This window comes from Mercenaria mercenaria, unplaced genomic scaffold (assembly GCF_021730395.1).
Source record: "Mercenaria mercenaria strain notata unplaced genomic scaffold, MADL_Memer_1 contig_1845, whole genome shotgun sequence".
Taxonomy (NCBI): domain Eukaryota; kingdom Metazoa; phylum Mollusca; class Bivalvia; order Venerida; family Veneridae; genus Mercenaria; species Mercenaria mercenaria.
The window spans coordinates 6,082-20,160 of NW_026459855.1; the positions used below are offsets into that span (position 1 = coordinate 6,082).

The 14,079-nt window shown below is 34.5% G+C and overlaps 1 protein-coding gene across 1 annotated transcript; it reads right to left on the bottom strand.

The window, feature by feature from the left end:
- Positions 1-1,471: 1,471 nt before the first annotated feature.
- On the bottom strand, positions 1,472-13,491 carry LOC128551932 (uncharacterized). The gene is made up of 4 exons (XM_053532890.1): positions 13,292-13,491; positions 10,818-10,895; positions 8,060-8,146; positions 1,472-1,623 (listed from the first exon to the last, which is right to left on the bottom strand). The coding sequence occupies exons 1-4, from the start codon at positions 13,479-13,481 to the stop codon at positions 1,472-1,474; spliced, it is 507 nt and encodes a 168-aa protein (XP_053388865.1). The 5' UTR covers positions 13,482-13,491.
- Between the last annotated feature and the right edge of the window lie 588 nt (positions 13,492-14,079).

Genomic DNA, 14,079 nt, shown 5'->3' on the forward strand with positions numbered 1-14,079 from the left:
GTATACGCTGTTCTGATATCAATTTAATGTTATTTTTTATTTATTCTCAAATCTAATAAATATGTTGTATTTTATCCAACAGAAAACGCAACACTTCACATACCTGATCACAGGTCCATTAGACAACGATAATATTATTAAATAAACGATTGAAGGAGCACAACCAAATTACACCTTGAGTTTTAACTGCTTAATTATAACCCAAACCGCCATGTTCAGCAACCCTTTACTTGTCACGTATCCTTATAGTGTTTTTACATTTCAAGTAATTTAGATGTATAAGAATTGAACTGTCCGTGTACCTAAAATATCTATGACACATACTTTCGAAGCAGAATTATCTATGACTAGGGACAAAAGAGCTATTATGTAAAAAAACTGTTCATATGTCTTATTGGCACTCTAAACAATGCTATTTTATTCCACGAGTTTACTATGGCTTGGAACTATTTTATGACAAACTGGCACAAAGTAATGGCACTTTGAATACAACTATCACTTAAATCGCCACGCATAAGATCCGAGGACAACCGACCGAGGCTCACGTTCAGACGACATTTTCTCCAGGTAATTACAGGTCTGTTTTAAAGGTTTTGAAAGTGAAAGTAGATTGATATATTTAACATAAAAGTCTCTATTTTGCTGGAATCCCAGCAAACAAAAACCGCATTCAAAAGAACAATGCCTGTACAGCACTGCACATTGCAATATATGCAAACAAAGCACACATACGCAAAAATAATATACGGATGGAATCACTGAAACACTGATGTAACAACAAATACAGGCATACACGAAGTCTAGAATCAGGATTTCAAAATATAAAAGCTTTTTGCAAAATCTGCTTAAACGTTTATTACTGTTAATGAAGTAATCAAGATAATTTAATTATTAATTTCCAACAAATCAGAAATGGTCATGTAAAGAAGCTACTGATGCGTAACTGTTGAAAGCAATTTTCTGACCGGTTGAAATAAAAAAGCGATGTGGGAAATCCATTTTTTCACGACTTTAACTTGATGATTTGTTTGTCACATCTTGCCAGAGTCAGATCATGTACTTCAGTCAGATTGAAAGATATGACAATATTAAAAAAACCTACAGTTTTATTAGCTGAAACTAGAAAGGTACACTGCTTCTTAAGAGTTTATTTAGAGTTGCGTTCACATTAAATAGTTTCGCGTTGTTGCTTGGATTATAGTTTGATTAATGTGACTTTAAATAACATAAACATTGATCTTGACCTTAAATAAAGTAGCTTAAAAGAAAACGTAGTCTATGCATGAATGAAAAAACACTAATTTAACTCACACATCATACGTCTTTAGGATCACATCTATTTCATAAAATTAGGATGACCATATATAAGGCTGAGAAGAAATATAGTAATTACATGTATTGAAGAGATTCGTTTTTTTTGTACTCTTGCAAGAAGTAATAAGTTATATCTAAGACTTAACGTCTCATCAGCCTATGGCTCCTCTACTAGAAAACTAAGTTGAAAAGTCATACCTTCATGTTGTTCAGTTGAATGTTTCACAACGCTAGGCGTAGACTGATTCAATCCTGAATCTGCGGAAGATTGTACTTGTGTGATACACTCATTGTCTGAGTTGTTTGAAGCTGTACAAAGTAGAAAGTAAACGAATTTGCAAATCAGAACGTGAAATTAAGCGTTGTCATTTGTTTTTTTTTCTCATTTGCCTGGATTTAATTAATTTCTGAGTCAGTCATAAATTGTTAAAGCTTCTTTGTAAAGCGGGTTGAAATCCTTACACATTTTACAAACATGAAGACTAGTCAGTGCGTTTTACATTGGGATACATCGAAATACTTGATTTGAACAATCTCGTAAGAAGCGCGAAAAAAAACTTCCCACAATATATTTCTAGGAAAAGTATTTTGTTTTGAACTTATGTTGAAAGCATCTAGCGTTTTTGTTATGATACCAAATTCATATAGTGCCATTTTCACGATAAAATAGTCGAAAATAATTTACACACATATACGCAAACAAACGCAGTCACGTATGGAGTAATATAAGTGCAAAAGTCATACCCTACGTACTCAAATAAAGAGCGATCTAACCAGACGAGAAATGTTTTGGATACAGAAATGCCAGACTAGCTTAACCTAGCTCTTTGCGAATAAGCAGTCTGATTCTTTAACGTGAATAGTAAAGAGCTCCGATACAATGATACCCTCTTTCCGGGAAGAAACAGCCCTAGGCTGTAGACGGGTGGAAGACACGAAAGAGCTTACCTGGATTTCAACATGTACAAGACCAATGGGTTATACCTGATACTACCAGTGATGTTAAATTTATTTGATGCTTTTCTGCATTTTATCATTGAGTCTCTTATTTTGTTCCAAATACAAACTTTCGATCGCTTTAGAAATAGAACATAGTGACAATCAATGTAACCAAGAGGGTCATAGACCCTAAACCGCTCATTTGTGTAAAAAGCTTCAAGTGTGTTTGTATAACGTAATGGTACAACTGCACACTTGTATATCAATAACAAGGCTATAGCTATTATGGAATAAGAGATAAGATATTTAATTTTCTTTTATATTAGTCTTATACATATCACAAACATAGACCTGGCCATTTTTGAGCCTAGGGCAATAATTTGAAAAATTAAGGCAGACATTCAAACCCTGATATCATGCAAAACATCCAAAAAACAACAAAAAGAAACAAAACTTGTGTAAACTTGTTTAAATTTTGGCCTGCTGTTTCTAACACGAAAGTATTTTTAGTTCACAATATATACATACAGGGGAAATGTGACAACTCCCTCTGGCGCCCATGTTTTTTTTTGTTGTTTTATGACAAATGAAAATAATTTGAACAATCATCGTAGACGGTCAAACAAACATTTGTGTAAAATAGTTTTAAAATCGGGCCAACAGATTTACAGAAGAAAAGTTTCCACTTAACACATTTAGGGAAAATTACCACGCCTACTGGCGGTCATGTGCTTTCACGGACCAGAACAAGTTGAACAATCTTTATAAAAAGTCAAAAAAGGACAATTGTGTGAAATTATTTTAAAATCGGGCCAGCAATTTCATACAAAGTGATTGTTTAACGTTTCTATTATATACATATGTGGCACCGTGACCACGCTGTCAGGATACGATTTATATGCTCAGGGAAGTGCCTACGCCTTTAGTACCTTGAACAATGGCTTGGGTCCAATCGCTAAGGTGACTATGTCTTAGACTAGCTGACAAACGATGTAGAATGTCCTTTGTTAAAATGTAGAGCTGGTGCGACCAAATATCTCGTATATAAAATTTTCCTCTGGTCGTGTACTAATGATTTCTATTATGAGCTAGACAATTTTAGGGATCAGGCAAATCACTAAATGTTTCAAACTAACAATCTTTAATTAAAAATAATTAGCTCAAACTCCTATAGGCTGGAGAATCTATACTTGACTGGTCTTTTTGTTGAAGTTCCCGTCAGACAATGTCTTTGAATCAACAACATACGAGTCCTATTGCATAGATGCTCGACCTCTGTCCTCTCAACTCTATATGATTGCCCTGACTCCTGGATGCTCAGCGCCTATATGCTATCATATGTAGCATTCAACTACCATATGGGTATATCTCCGATGCCTTGGTTGTACTTCGCCAATAACGCTGAACCGTCTTTAAGCTGGAACTCTCTTATCTCAGTAGATTACCAAACTCTGGGTCTCTGTCTCAGCTTCCCGATGCTCAGCCTATATATGCTATCGTATATAGCATTCAACTACCCTTAAGGTAAAACTTCTATGCGCTGGCCCTATAGCTTGAAACCTGGTTGAAATTCTGTAAATCTTCTTTAGTCCACGAACTTCCAAAGTCTTCTTTTTAATAATTTATCCGCCCTGACAGGGTAACTTACGGCGGCACAGAGGTGACATCCGCAACACTGTATTTAAATTGTGACCACAACTTAGTAAATTGTGTGCGTGAGGTGAGACAGGAATGGAAGATAGATAGATAGATAGACAGACGGAAGTACAGACAAATTAATAAGTAGGTAGGTACGTAGGTACCATCCAATCTATTCATCCGTCCGTCCGTCTATCCATCTATTTATAGTTTCGATTGCCTGATATAAGGTTGGTCACGAGTTATTATATTGTGGCCACAACTTATCAAATTGTGGCCACAATTTACTAAGTTGAGGCCACGATTTACTAAGTTGTGGCCACAATTTAATAAGTTGTGGCCACAATTTACTAACTTGTGGCCACGATTTACTAAGTTGTGGCCACAATTTACTAAGTTGTAGCCACAAGTTACTAAATTGTGGCCACAATTTAAATACAATTTAATGTTGCGGATGTCACCTCTGTGCCACCGTAGTAACTGCAATAGTCTCCTTCTCAAGGTACTGGGATAAATTATTAGTTGAATCCTCGATGTGTCTTCTTCAACCGCTGGATACCGAATGCCTTCTCCGTCATCCATCTACCTATTTATACCCCAGCAGACGTGCTATTTTTAGAAATTGTTTCTGACTGGTCCAAATTTAAACATAACGTTTTACAACGAATACTTGCTCTATCAAATATCTGGTTTCCTTTAACTTTTGTATATGACATAATGTGTGATGCTGGGATCCAGCTGTTCACATAATAAACCCAAATAAGACACAAATGACCCTAATTCTATTATTTACAGCAATTCAACAATAATATAGCAATGATCACATGAAAAGGGAGCCAAGCACTGTCTGTGCTTATGTGTCACGTTATCAATATATCAAATATACAAATTATTCTGACAAATAGCCCCCTTCTCAAGAAAATACTTTAGGTTTTTCATAAACAAGAAGAATAATTTGTAAACAAATCTCTTTTTCTTTTTACTATTTCTTGATTGTTTTTTTTTAAATATCCATTACACCTAACACATATAATCCTTTATTGTCTGCTTAAACAATCAGCACATACATTTTCTGTGCCTTTAATAGATTCTATCTTGAATCTGTAACACTGCAAAAACAATGCCTACCTCATAATTCTCGAACTTTCTACTTTACATTTCTGTATATAACTCAATGGGGCATGATCAATTTGGAGGATAAACTCATTGCCGTAAAAATACTTTTGAAACTTTTTAACTCCAAGTACTATTGATAAACATTCTCTTTCAATTACCGAATAGTTTTTCTCTCTTTGGAGCAATTTCTTACTGGCATAAGCTATAGAAAATAGTCCATCTTCATACCTCTGAAGCAGTGCTGCTCCGACACTAGTATCTGAAGCATCACACTGTAAAATAAAAGGCCGTGAAAAGTCTGGTAACCGTAGAATAGGTGCTTGTGTAAGCAAGGTTTTAAGTATTAAAAGCTTTGGCATATTGTTCTTCCCATACGACGTTATTAGGTTTACCTTTCTTGATCAAGTCCGTCAGGGATGCTGCAACTTCGGAGTATGATGCTATGAATTTTCTGTAATATCCTGTTAGACCAAGGAAGCTCCGTACTTGTCTCTTAGTCTTAGGTTCGTCAGCATTCCTTATGCGATATAGTTTATCATCTACCATTTCCAGGTGATCGTTTCCGACTTTATGTCCAGTGAATGAAATATTACTGTATCCTATGAGACACTTTGATGGTCTTAATGTAAGCTTTGCATCCCTGAACTTCAATCTAAAACCTTCCTCTGTTAACTGATAACGCTTCAGCACGGCTTTCTTTAATGCAGGATAGTCATTGGCTTGGTCTGGAGGCATGCTTGTATATACGTCCAGGCCTTTTCCTGTGAGTAATGAGCTGAGGCTCACAGCCCACGTCTCTTCTTTCCATCCCTGGCTTTTTGCAAACCGTTCAAATCGCTCGAGGTATGCATCCATATCATCTTTACTTTCCTCGAACTTCGGTAGCCTCGCCCGCAATGTTTTACTGCTTTACTGCTCAGGTGCTCAGTACTTTATCTACTCCCAAAGCTCCGGCTTCAGCCTTCAGTTTTAACATTTCAAACTCCTGCTCTTTCAAAACCCGTTCTTTTTCCAAACGTTCCAACTCAAATAACCTTTTGTTCTCAGCATGTTCTTCCTCATAATGCCGAACAGCTCGGCCTGCTCAAGCTCAAACAGTCGCTTCTTCTCGGCTTCTTGAGCCTCAGACCTACGCTGTTCATCATCATAACGCCGTCTTTCCTCATCTCGTTTCAGCATACGCTCCTCACGCTCAGTGTATTTCTTTTCTTTCCTATCCACATAATCGCTCAGCTCTGTACCCGAAAAGCCCATTCGTTCACCCATCGCTACCCATTTATTGTAGTCCATCTTGAACCCTTAAGCTGGAACTATGTTTGGAACTAGATTCAATATAGCTCAGACCACCTTCAGTCACAACACCTTCTGATACCAGGGAAGTGCCTACGCCTTTAGTATCTTGAACAATGGCTTGGGTCCAATCGCTAAGGTGACTATGGCTTAGACTAGCTGACAAACGATGTAGAATGTCCTTTGTTAAAACGTAGAGCTGGTGAGACCAAATATCTCGTATATAAAATTTTCCTCTGGTTAACTTGCCTAAATGATTCGTGTACCAATGATTTCTATTATGAGCTAGACAATTTCAGGGATCAGGCAAATCACTAAATGTTTCAAACTAACAATCTTCAATTAAAAATACTTGACTGGTCTTTTTGTTGAAGTTCCCGTCAGACAATGTCTTTGAATCAACAACATACGAGTCCTATTGCATAGATGCTCGGCCTCTGTCCTCTCAACTCTATATAATTGCCCTGACTCCTGGATGCTCAGCGCCTATATGCTATCATATGTAGCATTCAACTACCATATAGGTATATCCCCGATGCCTTGGCTGTACTTCGCCAATAACGCTGAACCGTCTATAAGCTGGAACTCTCTTACTATCTCAGTAGATTACCAAACTCTGGCTCTCTGTCTCAGCTTCTCGATGCTCAGCCTATATATGCTATCGTATATAGCATTCAACTACCCTTAAGGTAAAACTTCTATGCGCTGGCCATAAAGCTCGAAACCTGGTTGAAATTCTGTAACTCTTCTTTAGTCTACGAACTTCCAAAGTCTTCTTTTTAATAATTTATCCGCCCTGACAGGGTAACTGCAATAGTCTTCTTCTCAAGGTACTAGGAAAAATTATTAGTTGAATCCTCGATGTTTCTTCTTCTACCGCTGGATACCGAATGCCTTCTCCGTCATCCATCTACCTATTTATACCCCAGCAGACGTGCTATTTTTAGAAATTGTTTCTGATTGGTCCAAATTTAAACATAACGTTTTACAACGAATACTTGCTCTATCAAATATCTGGTTCCCTTTAACTTTTGTATATGATATAATGTGTGATGCTGGGATCCAGCTATTCACATAATAAACCCAAATAAGCCACAAATAACCCTAATTCTATTATTTACAGCAATTCAATAATAATAATAGCAATGATTACATGAAAAGGGAGTCAAGCACTATCTGTGCTTATGTGTCACGTTATCAATATATCATATATACAAATTATTCTTACAGAGGCCATCTTATTTTGATAAATCAAAATATTACATTTTAATAATCTTGGTAGGAGATTACACAAGGACCAGTCACGTGAAACAATTTTAAATATCGGATCAGCAGTTTCACACAAAAACAATTTGGTAGAAGGGCACACAAGGTCCATTAGTGTGAAATTATTTTAAAACGGACCAACAATTTCACACAAGAAGATTTTCAAATTTTACTCTATATACATATAGGCAATCAAAGTAATCACGTCTACTGGCGGCAATGTTTATGATTAATCGAAATGATTTGAGTTAAATATATAATATTTTATTTCCACATTGATGCCTTGTCCGATTACAAAAACAGTCTTGTTACCTTATACAGATTAAATAACTACACAAGAGCAAAATAAACACAAACAAGGAAACTTCGTGAAACCATCTGGCAGATGCGGCGGTATAATGCTTAAGGTTTCGGTAGTGCGTTTCCTGAACGTGTTTAGTGTACAAATACTTTATAACGTACTTAATTGGTGTTTGACAAGTAAAGTACAACTCACCTATGTCCTTTTTCTCTTTGTGAGTAGTTTGTTCTGTCCAATAACAAAATGAGCCACCGACAAAGAGCAGACACACCAAGTAAAGTGCTGGAATATACAGTTGATATCATATCACAACAATTATAACCTATGAGGAATTTTTAGACACTGAACCTTTATAAAATGTTCATAGGACACTGATGTCCCCACTTCCTGATCATGAATCAAGGTGAAATATTTTTTAAGATATAAGCAGCATATTTTTAAGCATTTTATGTTTATTTGTCACTGTATTAAGGACCATAACTGATTTGATTCAGTGAAATTGTTTTTAATACTAGATGACCTAGATTCGAACTTAATCTAGATTTATAAAGACAAACATCTGAACAGGGTCACGCACGCACGCACACACTCACACCTGTATATATATATATATATATATATATATATATATATATATATATATATATATATATATATATATATATATATATAATCTTGGTCATATATATATGAAAAAGGTAAGTAAAATCAGGTATAAAATTATTAATTTATATAAAAGTTCAATTTCCAAGGAAAACCAGAAGTTTTTTCCAATAATTTTAATTTTTCACTGCAAGCGTTTTCAACTGTACATATCTTCAGGCAGTTACATTTTATATATATCAAAAATGGTCTTCAGAAAATTAACAATTGTTTTCTAGTATTTGACCTGACCTAGTTTCTTACTCGAGATAACTCAGATTCAAATACTCTCTAAATTTCATTAGGTTTTTATACAGATCAGATGAAGCATGTAGCCACTAAGTTCTTCATAAAGGTTTTCTATTGTTTTAACTAGTGACCTAGTTTTTTTTCATTGACATATGATCCTTTTCCAAACACGACTAAGATATTATAAACACAAACATTCTGACAACGTTTCATATAGATCTAGCAGAAAATATGCCCTCTACAGAATTAACCTTGCTTTAACCCAGTCTTTATTTTTATACAGGCAACATTTTAATTATTTTTCATATAGATAAGGTAGAGGGTATAGCCTCAAGAGTGTTAAAAATGATTTTCTATGATTTGACCCAGTGACCTTACATTTTGAGATATGATTACCAAATTTCGAGCCTGTCCGCCATTTGTGTGGCAAATAGTTTCATTATTGTGACCGCTTGAATGTAAATTGTGTCAACGAAGGACGGCGACAATCAACGATGGACATCAATCACATGGCACTTGCAATAGAATAGAGAAAGTGGAAACTCTAGCCCTGGGTTGAGCAGAACTCAACATTTACTCATGCTAAAAGTACAAAAAAAATCAATTTAGAGACATTCGCAGACGTGTTCATACGGCGGTGCACATGGAACCTTCAATGCTACACTAGCGTGTAATTCCATGAAAAGCGGCGTATGGTCCCCAGTTAAAATAATGGGTTTGCCCTAAACGAGAAAACAATGAGCAGAACTAAACAAACTGGAATTTAGAAAGGGGATCTGAGGTTATGGAGCTCATCATGGGTAATTTCTGATACTGAATTACATTTTGTTAAAGTTTCATAACGGTAGGTCTATTTCTTCTGGAAATATGTGTAACAATTTTCTTCGATTAAAAATATATATGGCACACATATTCTCCGAAGGACAGGCATATGCATATCATAAATTTATTTTATATAAGATGTGCCTGATACTTGAAAATTAACCGATATTTCTTTTGTATACTTAAACCGACTTGTTTAAACATTTTTTTGGGAATCAATAAAATCCATAAAATGAAGAAATAGTAAAGTGAGCTGTGGTACACATATCTTGACGTATGATTTAGCGCGGAATTCTAAACAATTACTTAACATATTGCGCAGAAGGGAAAACACTGTTGCAACGATTTTGAAATGGAGAAAATCAACGTCATTTTACCTATATCTTGCACATATTTCAATTCATTTTTTTTCAATTTTCAGTGTCATATATATTACCTTCTGTGCCAGACTTGGTGGAAATGAACAAGTTGAAAAAAATCACCACAACCGTAGTCGAAATGCTATAACGGTCACACATTGTCAGCCATCATGTTTATAACATAGCTGTAGTTGTGAATTATATAACATTCTCTTTATATTTATATTATTTCGGATGAAACCAGGATACAAGAAGCAAATATACACTTAGCGATTTTGCCAGTAATATTATTAACACTCTATAGAGTTAATGATTTTAACATAGGAATACTTTGAAACTGGATTAACTGGGGTCAAAATATAATTCATAATCAAATAATAGTAAAACCTTTTTAACTTCCTGGAGGCCACACTTTCTTAAAAATATTGCACAATGGATCTTCTCTAATCTCTAAAAATCTATGTCGTGGTTGAAAATAGTTATCTGAGATTTGAAATTAGGTCCGCACCTCAAGCCATTAAAAGTGTAAATCAAATGTTTTTCATCATCTTCATAAAAGGTGGAATTTCTACTTTTTCTATTTCATGTAATAATGTCGTCAAATCTTGCTTAATGTCGAAACTTGATTATCAGAGTAAAGAAACTGTCAAATGAGTCAAATGATAGAAACCACACTTTTACATACTAGAATTCATATCTTATACCATGTCTTTGTCACATTATGACAGTATGTTTGTGTGTGTAAAATGCTAAACTTGGGTAAAATATGTCACTATGTCAAATTCATGGAAACTGGCAAATTATCATAATATAAATATTTGCATGCCTGCCTGACTGTCTCCATCCCTATTTACCTACCTTATTTGTTGTTTTACACTTACCGTTTATTTTCCACTCTATGATCTGCAACAACAACCCAATGATCACACAAACAATCGCAATAAAAAAATAGGACGAGACTGAAATTGTAAAAGAACCTGTATCATACACTTACTTAAAAATAAATTATCAATGTCCTCTTAAAACGTTACAAATAAAAGCAAAATCGCAAAATATATAATTAAGCAAAGGTATTATCCAAGTCCAATTTGCAATATTTCATATAAATATATCATATAAACATTCTATGCATATACTCGTATTTAACGTTTTATTAACATCTCTTTATACTGATTACAAAAACACTTAATTTCTACCACCTAGCCTACATATGCCGGTCTCACGACGAAATGGTTTCGGACAAGCCCTGGTAACGGAGTTGTTAGCAATGTGTAAAAGATTTGAGGACGATTTTCATCATTTAAAAAGAAAGTAGATTAGAATTTCACAAACTGATACGTCTGTTCCATTTTTATTCTTATTTTTGTGCAAATACATCCTTTTCAACCTCAAAAACGTTGACTACCACGACCCATTTTTCCATGTAAGTTTGACAGACTCATTACTTAGAAGTTTTGGTAATATTGGCATTTTTGTTATTGAAAATTTGTTTGTGATGTAAAGATAACGTATGGTCAGAGAAAAAGAGAACCATAATCTGGACAAGGTTTATCCAGGGTCAGTTAAGGTTGAAACATCGTCTGATTAAGATCGCAAAATGTTCATTTAAGTTTATACATGTTCTGACTATGATTGAATAATGGTCTAAAAGTTTAAATCAAGGTTCGCTACGGTTGTTCCATGTCAACTGCATCGATCATTTATCAGAAACAATATGTGTACTGTCATGTGTCCAATCTCGAGAAAATTACGTATCAAAAGAGCATTGGACAACATATCGATAAATGAAAAGACAGATAACTATTTTTTTTGTGTCCAATAAGTATATTTAAACAACGAAATCCCTTAAAAATAGAAAGTACACCCAATTCATTCTAACAATAATTCAGAAGGGATTGAGAAAACATGGGTTAATAATGGTTTAGGTTTAGTAGTTATTACAATTCATTATAAGTCTATGTATCCAGTAGCTTAAATATTTCATAATCATATAGAGACTTACCTTAAGCCTTCTCTACACAATGGAAACAATCTGTTTATATAGCGAGATTGGTGAGTGAACACCGTTTGTTAATTAATCCTAATTCTGCCCATGTTATATCAGTGCTATTTATGTCAAATGCTATGCATGATAACACTGTCATGCATCATATTTCTAGATATGCTTCCCATACTTTGACGCATATTTATGGTTATTAGAGAGTGTTCTCTTTCTAGCAGTAGTCTTTTCATATTTCACCTTGTGAAATTCTGTGGGTTTTGACTTTTTTTTTAAAAATCGTCTGTTTGTTGATATATTTTACCAAAGAAAATGTCACACTTTAAAATGAGTATACTGAATAACTGTTCTTTAGTCTTTATTTTGAGTAATAAAATAAATAGTTTGATATTAATAAATTTACTTTCAGTTTTTATTATGCTTGTTTTTGGCTTGTAGCTTAACTGGAAATTAGATTATTTCTTCATTCTTAGTCAATGACCATGGACTCTTTATCTTTCTCAACGACTAATGCAAATTGTGGGCTCTCTATCTTCTTTGGCCATTTACCGTGGTTTATAATTATTACATGTTGAGTGACCAAGGTTGATCGCGGTCTAACTACATTTGACCAGGTCGATAAATCTTTCTTGATGTTTGAAAAGTATCAAAAGCGAAGGTGATAATGGTGTAACAATTGTTGGCAGAGTTTGACCATAGTTATCCTTGATTAACCGTGGCTACATTTCGCCTAGGCTTAAATAATTCATTAGCGCATGTTTTCTCATAAAATGGTTCCGGTTGGCCAGAGTATAAGGGAGAACATATACTGCCTTGCTATGAAGAGCAAGCTTATATAGAGATGTGGTAGAGTGTTTGCCTTGGATGTGAGAAATCCCGGCATAGAGTTTAAGAATATATTTATACATTATATACCATTGATACACAACAGATAAACTATAAAAATAAAAAGGAAATTGGTTTGATTCTTCAACATATATGATAAAAATTTCTTTCACTCGAGAACACCTTACATTTTCAAAATACTTACAAAACACTGCACCTGATGTTCACTAGATGGAAGATATTTCCATCTTACGCTTGAACACGCATCTATCGATAAGATATAAAAAGTAGGTTTCTGCCAAGAACAGTAAAGTAAGGGAAGCTGTATGGCTATACTTATTGTTTAATTACTTTACGCTGTATTACGGAAAAAGAAAAAATGACGTAAATGACTTAAAGTTAACATTCATTCCTGAAAATTACGAACATTCATCTGCGAAATTGTAATAGTAAAACATATTCAAGTATTTTATGTTGCCTACAGTAAATATCTAGAATTCATGATAAACCAAACGAGATAAAAGTACTTACGAATTCCTCCCGGTCCTGGATTTGACTCAATTCCAGCAATCAGAAGTAAAACACCAATAAACAAGACTGCACCGATTGTTTTCAAACCATTGCTGAAGTTGATGACGCACGTCACTGTTATAACATCCTGACCGCACGAATGCCTGTATGTACCTATTCTGCCACGGTATGTTTCTAAATCAACGCCCATTGTTCTGAATAAAAGATTTACAAATAACCAACGAATAGAAAAAAACAAATTCAGTCAGAAATCATAAACATATAGTTATAGATATACGTGAATATGTATTTTGGCATTATCATGCTTACAATTAATGTTTGACTCGTGTTTCGTGTGAATAAAGAATTGATTGCGATTTTACGACAAAAATTTGTTTGACTTTCCTTCTGATAACTGGTAGATCAATTATGGATTTTTTATCAAATATTATTCCAGACAAATTAGGTACTAAAGTATTTTCCTATCGTACATTCTTCATATTTGTAGCCACACACTGTTTTAATTTTACAGTGGTCCAACATTATGAACATGTTACTACAAATTTCGATATTGTCAAGGAGAAGTTTACATAAACGAGGTTGATTATCCAGTAGGATGAGTACCGTCGTAACAGTGCAGTGTGCATGGATGATTTTACACACAAGGGGAGATATACACACAAATTACATAGAAAATGTAAACAATACAGGAAACATTAACAATTCAAACAAAGTAAATAGCACAGTCGGGCACCGCCTTTGAAAAGTCAGTGGGAAATTGCAAACTAAAATAGTTCTTAAATTTAACA